General features: G+C 41.6%; 1 protein-coding gene across 19 annotated transcripts in view; it reads left to right on the plus strand.

Moving 5' to 3' along the window:
- gdpd5b (glycerophosphodiester phosphodiesterase domain containing 5b) overlaps positions 1-14,765 on the plus strand; it is a 312,299-nt gene that overhangs the window by 276,656 nt on the left and 20,878 nt on the right. For all 19 annotated transcript variants that reach the window (XM_069892130.1, XM_069892129.1, XM_069892143.1 and 16 more), the window contains one exon: positions 12,814-12,896. In XM_069892130.1, coding sequence (XP_069748231.1) covers positions 12,814-12,896 — 83 coding nt within the window. The remainder of the gene's footprint in view (positions 1-12,813; positions 12,897-14,765) is intronic.

The raw sequence follows: 14,765 nt of genomic DNA on the forward strand, positions 1-14,765 counted from the left end.
CATTCTGGAGACGTGACCCATCCAGCGCAGCTGGATCTTTGGCAGCGTGGACTTGATGCTGTCGACCTCTGCCATCTCGAGTACTTCGACGTTAGGGATGAAAGCGCTCCAATGAATGTTGAGGATGGAGCGGAGACTACGCTGGTGGAAGCTTTCTAGGAGCCATAGGTGATGCCGGTAGAGGACCCATGATTCGGAGCCAAACAGGAGTGTGGGTATGACAACGGCTCTGTATATGCTTATCTTTGTGAGGTTTTTCAGTTGGTTGTTTTTCCAGACTCTTTTGTGTAGTCTTCCACATGCGCTATTTGCCTTGGCGAGTCTGTTGTCTATCTCGTTGTCAATCCTTGCATCTGATGAAATGGTGCAGCCGAGATAGGTAAACTGGTTGACCGTTTTGAGTTTTGTGTGCCCGATGGAGATGTGGGGGGGCTGATAGTCATGGTGGGGAGCTGGCTGATGGAGGACCTCAGTTTTCTTCAGGCTGACTTCCAGGCCAAACATTTTGGCAGTTTCCGCAAAACAGGACGTCAAGCGCTGAAGAGCTGGCTCTGAATGGACAACTAAAGCGGCATCGTCTGCAAAGAGTAGTTCACGGACAAGTTTCTCTTGTGTCTTGGTGTGAGCTTGCAGGCGCCTCAGATTGAAGAGACTGCCATCCGTGCGGTACCGGATGTAAACAGCGTCTTCATTGTTGAGGTCTTTCATGGCTTGGTTCAGCATCATGCTGAAGAAGATTGAAAAGAGGGTTGTTGCGAGAACGCAGCCTTGCTTCACGCCATTGTTAATGGAGAAGGGTTCAGAGAGCTCATTGCTGTATCTGACCCGACCTTGTTGGTTTTCGTGCAGTTGGATAATCATGTTCCTCAACATGATTATCCAAGAAGGAATTTACAAAGTTGTTATTAACGGAAGTTGAGTTGTTGTGAGAGACTTGGCCTGATTTTTTTTGAGCATTGGAGGTTGAGAGGGAATCTTAAAATTATGAGGGGCAGTGATAATATGAATGGTGACAGTCTGGTTCCTAGAGTGGGGGGGATTTAAGATGAAAAGCCAGAAGTCCATGTGATATAGGATCGGAAGTAGGGTGTTCAGCGCATCAAATCCTCTCCGCCATTCCATTGTGAGCTGATCCATTCTCTCTCTCAACCCCACTCCTTTTCCCCATAACCTTTGATGCCCTTACTATTCAGATACCTACCAATTTCTGTCTTAAATACACCAAACAGCCTGGCCTTCATGACCACCCATGGCAGCAAATTCGAGAGATTTGCCACTCTCTGGTTAAAGAAATTCCTCCGCATCTCTGCTTCAAATGGACACCCTTCAATTCTGAAGTTGTGCCCTATTGTCTTAGACTCCCGTACCATCTTTGTCATATCTACTCTGTCCTAGCCTTTGAAATGTTTCCATGAGGTCCCCCTCATACTCCTAAACTCCAAGGAGTACAGTCCAAGAGCCGTCAAATGTGCCTCATGTTCTAATCCTCCATTCCAGGAATCATTCTTATGAATCTTCTCTGAACTCAACCTTTCTTAAATAAGAGGCCCAAAAATGGTACCTAAGTGAGGCCTTATAAAGCCTCAACATCACATCCTTGTTCTTATATCTTATTCCTCTTGAAATTAATGCCAACATTGCATTCCCCTTTATCACCACTGACTCAACCTGGAGGTTAATCTTTAGTATATCCTACACGAGGACTCCCAAGTCCCTTTGAACCTCCAAATTTTGAATTTTCTCCTCATCCAAGTAATAAACTTCCCTTTTATTCCTTTTACCAAAGTGCATGACTGTACACTTCCATTTGCCACTTCTTTGCCCATTCTCCTAATCAGTCCAAGTCTCTGCAGCCTCTCCATTTCTCTGCACGACCTGCCCCTCCACCTCTCTTTGAACTACCTGCAAAGGTAGCCAGAACTGTAAGGTGAGTGGGATGGGTACATGGAGTGAGCTGCCAAAATGGTAGAGATTTGGATGTGAGCTTCCTTTAAGTAACATTTGGAGGCCTGCATGGATGGGAGGTGGTGAGAGGGGTGCAGGCCAAATGTGGATATGAAGGACCACAGCAGCAGGGTGAGTTGTTTGTCATGGACAAAGCTGGGTCTGTTTCTTTGCTGTCAAACTCCATGAGTTTGTGTGGTTATTTTTAATCAATTCTTGCAGTTTTGCGGATGTGTGTTTGCAATGCACTCCCACCTCCCTTTCTCCAGAACAATGGAGGGAACAGCACAGAACTGGCCCTTCAGCCCAACTGGTCCATTCAGACCAAGTTGGTATTCTGGGTAAGTCTATATTGTAAGTTCATCCATTGTATAACCAGACAAAACAGCGTTCCTCTAGACTATGACTGAGACACACACTATTTTCAAAATAATTTTCTCTTTTCCAAGGTTACAGGGTACTGTTCATCAATCTCACAACCTGTGGGAAGAATCTAATTTCCAGCCTATGTTTGGTCAAATCTCTCTCTACCAGTGGTTCTCAACCTTTTCCTTTCCACTCACTTTAAGTAATCCCTCCGCCATCGGTGCTCTGTGATTAGTAAAGGGATTGCTTAAGGTGGGATGTGGGTGGAAAGAAAAAATTTGAAACCCACTGTTTTAATCATCCCTTATTGACTCGTTATGTGCATGGTTTCAGAGCTCCAAAGGAAATGGGCCAATGACAATTTTTCTCCAGCAAAATATTTCAGTAACAACTGGGTCTAGAGCAGTGATTCTCAACCTTCCCTTCCCACTCACATCCCACCTTAAGCAACCCCTTACTAATCACAGAGCACCGATGGCCTAGGGATTACTTAAAGTGGTTAGTGACTAGAAAGAAAAAGGTTGAGAACTACTGCTCTAAACCCTTTGTGTTTGTATATCCGTCCAGATCTTATCCTCCTCTCCATCTCTACACAAGACTGTAACGTGGTTGCTGGCAGCAGGCTGGTGACGTCCAAGGTAGCATGTGGCTTTCCTCCTTGTGCCAGCTGATCATAGAACATTCCAGCACAGAACAGGTCCTTCAGCCCACAATGTCATGCTGACCTATGGAAACCTATTACACAACAGTCTCACACTTCCCCACCTCACACCCATAACCCTTTATTTTTCTTGCATCCATGTGTCTGTCTAAAAGTTTTTTAAATGTCCCTATTGTACCAGCCCTCACCGCCAACCCCAGACAATGCATTCCAGGCTCTAATAGCTCAGTGGTTAGAGCACTGGTCTTATAAACCAGGGGTTGCAAGTTCTTTCTTTGCTGGGGCCTCATTTCTGTGAGAGGTGTAATGGAGTATATAATTTGGGAAACTTTGGTAAATTTGGAGTAGGTTACATATGTACACACATTTTAAAACAGATTTTATTTGAAATATTGAAGAATTCATATTCAGGAACTTTACAGAAACAATGGAGAATGCTATGCACATTTCACAAGTAGGTGCTAATTGAAATGATGTCATGAAATGAATAGATCATTGTTTGGATTGGAGACAGGTTGGCTGGTGAATAACTACAAGGCTTCTGACCTTTCTACAAAGTGCTCACAGAAAGGTCACTCCTGGGTTTATTTACCTAAGACAACAGCTTGACCAAAAAGGATAACTCCTGTTGTTTAGTGAAGAAGGTGAGAGTTTTTTCAAGTGAGAGAGTCACATGGGCTTTCTCGCAGTCTCAGTTGGAGAGAGAGGTGAGACAAGTTCAACAAGCTCTCTCAGCCATTGAGTGTGACACTGAAAGTAGCTGAACAGTGCAAGGCAGGAGAAGCTTGTTGGAAACAGAAAGCTCCAGAGCGGCGGATGGCTGGAAATGCTATCTGTCTGATGTTTCTCTTGGAATAAGTGGAACAGAAAGGAACTCTGTGTGAGCCTGAAAGAAAGAGGTTATCAACTGGAGAATCCTGATGGGGCAAGTTTCATCAGCGAGACATTGAGGTGACTAATGGTGGTTCCTCAGTTGTGGAAATCCTGGAACAACATATCTCTCTCTGCAAACCCTACAAGAACTTTCCTGAGCAGTAAACATTTACCTTTCGAGCACCAAAGCCCGGTGAACTTTATACATGTTCAATTCTGTGCACAGTATAAGAATTGCCTGCAACCAATGAACTTGGAAGAATGAGAAGTAAGATTGAACTGTGAACCAAAGAACTTTTCTTAAATTTACACACACATCATACACGTGCGCTTAGAATTAGAAGGGGATTAATTTGGGTTAGTTAAGTTAATATGAGTTAAGTTAAAGTTTGATTCTATTTTCATGTTTAAAGTTGATTAAAAACAACTTTTGTTTTAAGTAGTAACTACTTGTCTTGGTGAATATCTTTTGCTGCTGGGTTTTGGGGTCCTTTGGGCTCGTAACAGGGGCACTTGACAAAAGTGGCAATTCTGCCTTCCTTATGATAGACAAAGTTAAAGAATTTTATGCATGTTACATTCTAAATGTTGTATTACATGACAATAATGGAACCTTTACCAGGCATCCACTACTCAGTGCAAAGAAACCCAACTTTGATGTCTCCCCTAAACTTTCCTCCCCTCACCTTGTACAGATGTCCTCTGGTCCATTCTGTGCTAGTCTTGCTGCAGGAAGAAGGTGCTGGCTGTCCACCCAATCTAAGCCCCTCATCATCTTGTGCACCTCTATTAAGTCACCTTTTGACTCTTGCTGTGTGACGCACGATTGATTACGCAAAGACTGAAGCATTCGGAACTGAAGGCTTTTATTAGTGAGAGATGGACAGCATCCCTTGTGTTGCAGGCTCACACTGATCCGGACTCGAATTGGGGGCAGGCTTGTGGCATGACAGCCTTTATGGGGGAGAAAGGGGAGGAGTCACGAGCTGGCCAGTGAGAGCAGGGTCAACCAGGAAAGGTCATGTCAAATAAGTACAATAGTGGTTTGACCAGACTGTGGTCACTGAAGCTGCATGGCTTTGTTTTGTTATTGGGCCTCTGTGAATGCACATGAGTGCCCACTATATTGGGCTCTCTTTCACCGTCTTCCCCTTCCTTGGGAGAGTGTTGTGGAATTCTAAAGTTGGAGCTTGAGTTTGAGTTTAACCCAATTTGTAAATGAGTTAATCATGCATTTGCTATATTTACATCGTTCTTAATTCAATACTAACTATTAATGCACATCAAATTAAGGGTTAGCGGAACGCTGTTACAGCGCCAACGACCTCAGTTTGAATCTGGCGCTCTCTGTAATGAGTTTGTACTCTCTCCCTGTGTCTGTGTGGGTTTCCTTCGGGTACTCTGGTTTCCTCCCACCCTTCAAAATGTACAAAGGTTGTAGGCTAATTGATCTAATTGGGTGGCACGGGCTCGTAGGCCGGAAGGGCTGTCTGTCTAAATTTTAAAATTTACATTTAAACTAAAACACAGGCATATTTGCCCACAATGGCACAGAACAATGGACCTGCAACCAATCCCTGTGGCACACCAGTGATTACAGGTTTCACATCTGGTAAAGAGCCCTCCACTACCACCCTCTGACTCCTGCCACCCAGTCAATTCCTACCCAATTGGCTCGTTCACCCTGTGCCCTATGTGATCTAATCTTCAGGCCCAGCCTACTGTGCGGGACTTTGCTAAAAACTCCATATAGACTACTCTAATCAATCCTCTTGGTTACCTTTTCAAAAAAAAAATCAAATTTTAATTTTTTAAATTTAATTTTTCATAAATTTAGACGTATAGCACAGTTACAAGCCAGTTCAGCCCATGAGTCCATGCCGCTCAATTGATCTACAAGCCCCCAGTACATTTCAAATGGTGGGAGGAAAGTGGAGCACCTGGAAGAAAATCCACACAAGACACGGTGAGAATGGACAGACAGCATGGCATCCTTACAGACAGAATGGCATTCGAACCCCATTCCTGATTGCTCGCACTGTAAAGGCATTGCGCTAACTGCTACATCAACTGCACGTAAAATATGCCATGGGACTGTGGAGAGATAGAGAGCTTTACTCTGTCTCTAACCCAAATTGTCGATACCCTGGGAGTGTGAAATCGGAGACTGTCAGGAGATCTTTACTATGTACCTGATTTGTGTTGTCCTTGTATCAGGATGGTGTGATGGGACACTGTACTGGGAGCTTTACTCTGTATCTAGCCTGTGGCTCAGGCATCTGTGATGATAAGGTGGAGATGGAGCTTCACACTGGGTCAAATCCTGGGAGTGTGTGATGGGACAATGTGGAAGGAGCTTCACTTTGTATCTAACCTGTATCCCAGGCTTCTGTGATGGGAAGGCATAGAGGGAGCTTCACTCTGTGTCTGACCCTGAGAGTGTGCAATGAAACAGTGTAGAGGGAGCTTCAATCTATGTTTGACCCAGGGAGTGTGTAATGGGACAGGGGAGAGGGAGTGTCACTCTGTGTGTGACCCTGGGAGTGTGTGACCCTGGGAGTGTGTGACCCTGGGAGTGTGTGACCCTGGGAGTGTGTGACCCTGGGAGTGTGTGACGGGACAGTGTAGAGGGAGCTTCATTCACTCTGTGTCTGACCCCAGGAGTGTGTGATGGGACAGTAAAGAGGGAGCTTCACTCTGTGTCTGACCCCAGGAGTGTGTGATGGGACAGTAAAGAGGGAGCTTCACTCTGTGAGTGACCATGGGAGTGTGCTTCACTCTGTGTCTGTCCTCGGGAGTGTGTAACAGGATGGTTTTTTTTTGAAAACTTTATTTAAAAGAATTTAGACAACTTACAATCAAACATAACAGAGAAAAAAATTTTTTGTATATATAAAAAGGAACAAAAAAAACCCCCAAAATTCATAAACCCCACCCACCCTCCCACCCCTTCAGCCAGCCCCCTTAAGGGGAGCCAAATATAAATATAATACAGTGATTATAAAGAATATTTCAATGTATTTCTAAATTCATATTTTCCAAATAGGATGACCACATTTGAACAAAAAACGAATAATTATCATGCAGATTACGTAATTTTTTCCATAATAATATAATTTCTCAATTCATTACGCCAGTGTGTTATATTAACCTCCACATTATCCTTCCAAGTACTAGCTACACATTTTCGTGCTACAGATAACACTAGACGTACAAATGCAATTTGAAATTTATCCAACCCTAATCCTTTCAAAGAAACCATATATCCCAACAAAAAGATCGATGGGACGTTAGTCCTTTTTAATCTTAAATAATTTTTCCAAAACCAACCTAATTCCTTCCCAAAATGGTTGTACTTTAAAACAAGACCAAACAGCATGTAAAAAAGTCCACATCTCAACCAGGAATCCAAATGACTAAATCCATATTTTTTCCATTTCTCTGAAGTCAAATATAGCTGATGTAAAAAATTATAATTAACCATTCCATAATGTACATTCGTTACTTTGGTAACACTATCAGAACACATAACCTCCCAATTATCTTCCAGAAAATTATCGGTTAAATCACTTTCCCTTTTAAGCCTAGATTTTTCCCATTCCGGTTTTTCCAGACTATCCTGTAATAATTGGTACATATCTGAAATATAACCTTTCTTAGGTACAAAATAAATCAAAGACTCAAATTTCATCAACATGGGTAAATTCATCTCTTTACCATAATTATCCCTTATCAAAATTTTGAGTTGATAATACACAAACAGAGAATTTACAGATATATCAAATTTCTCCCTCAAATGAATAAAAGAAAGAAATTGGCCTTCTTCAAAACAGTCCTGAATTACCTTTATGCCATGAGAATTCCATCTTTTTTAACCCATATCCTTAACAAGTGTTTTAATACCAGGATATTACATTCCCACAATAAATCCACATTCCATTTAAATATAAACTGATGTATCTCAACTTCAAATATACAAGCCATTTCCACCTTTGCCCAACTCAGAGGTTGGTCCACATCCATCAATCTACTAACAAATTTCAATTGAGCTGGATCATAATAATTTTGAAAGTGTGGTAACTGCAATCCCCTTAAAGCATATTTCAATGTAAGTTTAAGTAAAGCTATTCGGGCTAATTTTCCTTTCCATAAAATTTCCCGCACTGCCCTATTCAGATCCTAAAAAAACCCTTTGAAAGTAAACATGGTATAGACTGAAACAAATATTGAATTCGAGGAAAAATATTCATTTTAACACAATTTACTCAACCAATAAATGTTAATGGCAAATCTTTCCATTTAATCAAATCCATTTTAATCCTTTTTAATAAAGGGACATAATTCAATTTATATAAAGACTGGTAGTCTGCATTTACTTCCACTCCCAAATATTTAATCCTATCTGACCACTTCAATTTTATAATACTTTTATATTCTGAATAATCTCCATCCCCAACTGGCAATATTTCACTCTTATCGCAATTTACTTTATATCCAGATAGCTCTCCAAATTTTAACAAACAAGCTTTTAAATATTTCAAAGACTGTTCCGGTTCTGTCAGATATACCAGCACATCATCCGCAAATAAATTAATCTTATATTCATCCTCTCCAATTTTAATTCCTTTAATCTTATCATTCTGTCTTATTATCTGAGCTAACGTTTCAATAGCCAATGCAAATAAGGCTGGTGACAGTGGACAACCTTGTCGAGTGGAACGCGTTAAATTAAATGATAAGGAAATTTGACCATTTGTCACCACCCTGGCAGTTGGAATTGTATATAAGGCCTTAACCCAGCCTATAAAATAAGGGCCAAAATTAAACTTCTCTAACCCTTTAAACAAAAAGTTCCACTTGACCCTATCTAAGGCTTTTTCCGCATCCAGCGCAACCACCATTGGATGGTTGGGTTGCTGTCTAAATGCATTGACTAATGTTATCAATCTAAGAATATTATCTGACGTGTTTCTATTTTTAATAAAAGCTGTTTGATCTATATGTATCAACTGAGGTAAATATTTGGCAAGTCTATTTGCTAACACCTTCACTATAATTTTATAATCTACATTTAATAAAGAAATAGGCCTATATGAAGATACTTTCAATGAGTCCCTATCTTTCTTAGGAATCACAGTAATTATAGCACTTGAACAAGATTCCAGTAACAACTGCTCCTCTGTCACTTGCTGCAACACATCTCCAAATATAGAGGATAAATCTTCATAAAATACTTTATAAAATTCAACAGAAAATCCATCATCTCCTGGCAATTTTCTATTTGGCATCCCTTGTATAGCCTTTTTAATCTCAAAATACGTAAATGGAGTATCCAATTCTTTAACCTCATCCTCCCCTAAAACAGGTAAATTTAATTTAGATAGGATTCGATAGAACCAGCGTCCTGCTTTCCTTCAGAAGTATATAATTTTTGATAAAATTAATAAAACTGATCATTAATTTCCTGAGGTTTATAGGTAACTATTTAATTCTTTTTCACAGCGTTAATAATTCATGATGCCTGTTCTGTTTTTAATTGCCATGCTAATACCTTATGAGCTCGCTCACCCAGTTCGTAATAATGTTACTTAGATTGATAAAATAGACGCTCATACTGATAAGTTTCTAAAGTATTATAATGTAATTTCAACTTCATTAAAGATGTTATCTTCTGTAACATCTTTCTGAAATTCCTTTTGCAATTCAGCAATTTGTTTCTCTAATATTAAGCTTTCTGCTGCATATTGCTTTTTAACTTTTGTAGTATAACTAATAATTTGCCCTTGTAAATATGCTTTCAAAGCATCCCACAATACAAAATTACTACATATTGAATTGACATTCTCAGCCAAAAACTAAGTAATCTGCTCCTTAACAAAAGTAATAAACTCCGGTTCCTTCAATAGCATTGTATTAAACCTCCATCTGTAAGACAATTGTACTACTGAACCTACACAGGAAAAAAATAACATAGAATGATCTGATATAACCCGACTTTTATACTCAACCTGTAATACTCTACCTTGCAGATGTGCCGAAACAAAAAAAATTCTATTCTAGAAAAGGAATCATGTCTAGAGGAATAAAAGGAAAAGTCTTTCTCTGTAGGGTTTACTCTCCTCCAAACATCAACCAGATTCAAATCCTTCATCAAAGCCACCTTTTATTTCCTTATACTTTTCAAAGATTATCCAATAAAGGATCCAAAACACAATTAAAATCTCCTCTGACCAAGTATTATTATTGGCCTGATTAAGCAATAAAAAAGCCTCCGACATAAACCGTTTATCATCTACATTAGGTGCATAAATATTTAACAAAGTCTACGATTCAGCAAAAATTTTACAATTAACCATCAAAACTCTCCCAGCATTTCCTTCAAACGATTCCAATTCAAACGGTAATTTCTTATGAATTAAAATTGCTACACCCTTTGCTTTAGAATTAAAGGAAGAAGAAAATACATGACCAACCCACTCTCTCTTCAACTTCAAATGTTCTTTTTCAGTCAAATGTGTTTCTTGCAAAAAATCAATATCAACTTTCATTTTTCTTATATAAGCCAAAACTCATTTACACTTAATTGGGTTATTCAAACCCTAGACATTAAAAGTTTCAAAATTGAAATTAGACATTTATTAATCTAATAATATATTCCACTACTATAAAATAATGCTCCCCTCTAATTCCCTTAATATTCTAACCCCCCCTTATGTAAATATTAAAAAAAAGGAAAACAAAACTAAGTCCCCAAAACAAACTACTAAAAAGTAGTAGCTCCCTAAAATTCTGGGTGTGGTAAAACCCACTAGTGGCAGATGACTGAAGGTCTCAGTGTCATCCACCCCTCCCCACCCCAGACAGACTTTCACAAAGTACTGAAACAAAAATAATCAACCCAGTGATTCCAGTCCCAATGATTGTTCCGGATCTTCAATATTAAGAAGACTTTGTGTCAATTCAGCTTTCTTCCCATTCTTTCCATGTTTTCCATTCTTCCCATTTACCCTCCTCTTAGGTGACAGTGATGACGATCGACCATTTCCTCATAAATCTGGCAATGAATTAGCAAAAATTAATGTATCATGATCATTTTCAAAGAATTGAGATCGAAAATTTCCATAAAAAACATTCAACACGGCTGGATAACGAAAGGCAAATTTATATCCCTTTTGCCACAATACTTCTTTAGCTGAATTAAATTCTCGGCGCCTTCTAATAATTTCTTGACTCAATTCCGCATTTTAAAAAACCCTATTATTCTGGACCATCATTGGAGCCTGATTCTGTCGTGCTCTCTGCACCGCCATATCATTTCTCTGTCCTGGTATTTCAAACAACGAATCAAAATTGTTCGTGGTGGTAGGCCTGGAAGCGATTTCTTCCTTAGTGTTCTATGTGCTCGATCTAACTCCAGACCATCTGGAAAAAATTCCTTGCCCAACACCTCAGGAATCCATTTCTTAAAAAACTTTACCGGATCAGAACCTTCTCTATCTTCTGGAAGACCTTCTATTTTGATGTTATTTCTTCGACCCTGATTTTCTAATGAATTATTTCTTCTGGATCCCCTAATCCATGAATGAATCCTCCACTTTTCCATTTTTTCTCTATTATGCTCCACTTGGTTCTTACATTCAAAAAAAGCCTCTTCAATCTTTTTAAAGTTATCTTGTACAGTGTCCACTGATTTTATACATCTACTAACATCACTTTGAACTACATTAACATCTTGCTTCATACAGATCATTTCTTCACATATAGTAGTCATTTTAGTTTTCACTTCCATAAATCTGTATTGACATATTTTCCATTTGATGAGCAATCCCTTCCAAATTTGTGAACACAGAATCCAATCCAGGTTCCATCACCTCCTTTTGAGGCCTGCCTTCTCTGGTCTCAGTCTCCATTTCTTCTTGTGTAAGTTACTGTAATGTTGATCTTTCTTCCTCCTCTAACATCATAGTCCTCTTCCAGTGCGGCTGCGGGTCTGGACGCCCGTCGACAGCGTGCCGACCTCGTCAGCCTGCCGCCATTCGGGCTCCCCCACAGCCCACACCTTGTCCAGTAATTCCCGGACCTGCGACACTCCGCGCAGGCCTGGCAAAGTCACCGACCGCGCAAGTGCGTCTTCTGATCCTATAGTTTGCGATCCCAGACCGCCAGGTAGTATAGCGGACTCGCGGGTCTATCTACGCTCGGCCGATCTGCTCGCGCCCCCTGGAATCAGGGCCGGCCAAGCCCGTCACTGAGCCTGCGCCATCTTGCAATTGCTCGATTGGCGCCGGCGTAATACTCAACCGAGCAGGAGTCCTCTGAGGCTTGGGGACTCCAGTCGACGACTCCGTGGCTTCAACTTGGTAAGTAGGCATCAGTTGTTCAACACTTTTGTAAGGTCATTTCTTTTGCAATTGAGCTTTTGATTTTTTTCACGTTTGCAGCCATTGCAATCCTCCAATATTCCAAAGTCTGTAAATATTATTTTTAACCACTTTTACAAATTTTAAATTTGGGTATTTAGAAGTGTAACTGGGGGAAGGTGGAATCACACATCTTCCCTCTATGTCATCGTGCCATGCCCCCTCCATGTAACAGGATGTTGCAGATGGAGCTTCACTCTGTGTGTGACCCTGGGAGTGTGTGATGGGACAGTGTAGAGGGAGCTTCAATCTGTCTGACCCTTGAAGTGTGTGATGGGAATGTACAGAGGGAGCTTCACTCTGTGTGTGACCCTGGGAGAGTATGACAGGATAGTATGGAGGGAGCTTCACTCTGTGTGTGATCCTGGGAGTGTGTGATGGGACAGTGTAGAGGGAGCTTCACTCTGACCCTGGGATTGTGTGATGGGAAGGTGCAGAGGGAGCTTCACTCTGTTTTCAAGTGAACTCCATGAAACTGAGAGTGGACCCATCCTTTCCAGCATTGTGTCACACCAGAGAGGTAATGTCACCTGTTTTTTTCCACCACAGCATCCTGATGAGTACCTCATGCTCTGGATAACTTCGGACATCATATCGGTCACCATCGTGGTGGGAATATTCATCCTGCAGAAGTGAGTGAGGATCCCCACTTTGATATTGTCTGCGTCCTTCTTTTGTCCTTGTCTCGTGCTCAGCTCTGAGGAGTGTATGGAGCTTTGGGATGGGTCTCGGGACCGTTCTTACTGGCTAATCCTTTGGTTCGGCCGTACTTGGGAGTTTTGGGTGCATTTTGGGTTGCCCCATTACAGGAAGGATGTGGAGGTTTTGGAAAGGGTAGAGATGGCGGTTCACCATGATGCTGCCTGGATTAGAGATTGTGAGTTATGGGGAGAGACGAACAAACTGGGTTGCTTTGTCTGGAGCATCGGAGGCTGAGGGGAGACCTGATAGGTATATAAAATTATGAGAGTATTGTGGAACACTGTATTGTAGGCATGACCTTGCTGGTTTGGGCAGGCTGGCCCGCCTTCTGTCCCTGTTGCTCCTCCCCATAGGATCCCAAATAAAGGCTGAATACCTGTCTTGGACATGAGCCAGCAACACGTAGCGGCATGCCGAGGTTTTCTGGTTAATAAAGCCTTTGACTTCTTGCTTTGTGTCTGCTGGTGGTCATTGATCGTGCTACAAAGATGCATCGTTAGGGTAGAAAGAATCTTCCTCACAGGGTAGAGGGCAGCACGGATGGTGTTGTAGTGAGTACAACACTGTTACAGCGCCAGTGATTGGGCCCAGAGTTCCAACCCCGCAGAGTTTGTGCGTTCTCCCGTGTCTGCATCAGATTTCTCCGGGGTGGGGGGGGGGGGCTCTGGTTTCCTCCCACTATTCAAAAAAGTACTGGGGGTGTAGGTCAATGGGGTATAAATTGGGTGGCACGGACTCGTGGGCTGAAAAGGCCTGTTATAGTGATGTATGACTAAATTTTAAAAAAATATTGGAGGACCCGAATTTAAGATGGAATGGGAGAGAAGCTTAAAGGAGATGTACGTGGCAAGTTTTATAAGCAGAGAATGGTGGGTCCCTAGAACGGGCTGCCATGGGCAGTGGTGGAATCCTGTTTAAGAGGCTTCCAGATAAGCACTTGAATATGCCAGAAATGGGGGATATAGATCATGTGCAGGCAACAGAGCTTGGTTGATGAACATGTGAGCTGAAGAACCCGTTCCTGTGCTGTTTCTAATCCATTTGATTATCTTTGGAGAGTCGATTCATCAGGTATTGCCATGTCTTGTCACCTCAGTTGAAGTGGTCAACCCACTCAGTGGGCTGAGTTCCTGAGGGGCAGTGGGAGAGGGCATGAGGGACCCTGGTTTGGTTGGAGAACTCCATTAGAGGCAGAAAGAGGCCATTCAGCCCACTGAGTCTGCCCCACTATTCAATCATGTGCTGGTTCATTTTCCCACAGCCCTGGGCTTCTACCCATAACCTTTGATATCCTGGCTAATCAAGAACCTATCGATCTCTACTTAAACGCACCCAGTGAGCTGGCCTCCATAACTGTGGCCTCCATAACTGTGGCAACAAATTCCGCACATTCACAACCTCTGGCTGAAGAAATTCCTGCGAATCTCTGTTCTAAGTGGACACCCTTCAATCCTGAAGATGTGCCCTCTTGTCCAAGACCGGGGTTCTCAACCTTTTTCTTTCCATTCATATCCCACCTTAAGCAATCCTTTACCAATCACAGATCACCAATGGCATAGGGATTACTTAAAGTGGTAAATGAGTGGAAAGAAAAAGGTTGAGAACCACAGTCCTGGACTCTCCCATTGTGGGAAACAATCTTTCCACATCTACTCTATCCAAGCCTTTCAACATTCAAAATTGTTCAATAAATCCCGCCTCATTCTCCTAAATTCCATGAGTACACTCCAACTGTTAAACATTCCCGGAATCACCCTCGTGAACCTCCTCTGACACCTGTCCAAATTTAGCACATCCTT

Source organism: Narcine bancroftii, chromosome 7, assembly GCF_036971445.1.
Source record: "Narcine bancroftii isolate sNarBan1 chromosome 7, sNarBan1.hap1, whole genome shotgun sequence".
NCBI lineage: Eukaryota > Metazoa > Chordata > Chondrichthyes > Torpediniformes > Narcinidae > Narcine > Narcine bancroftii.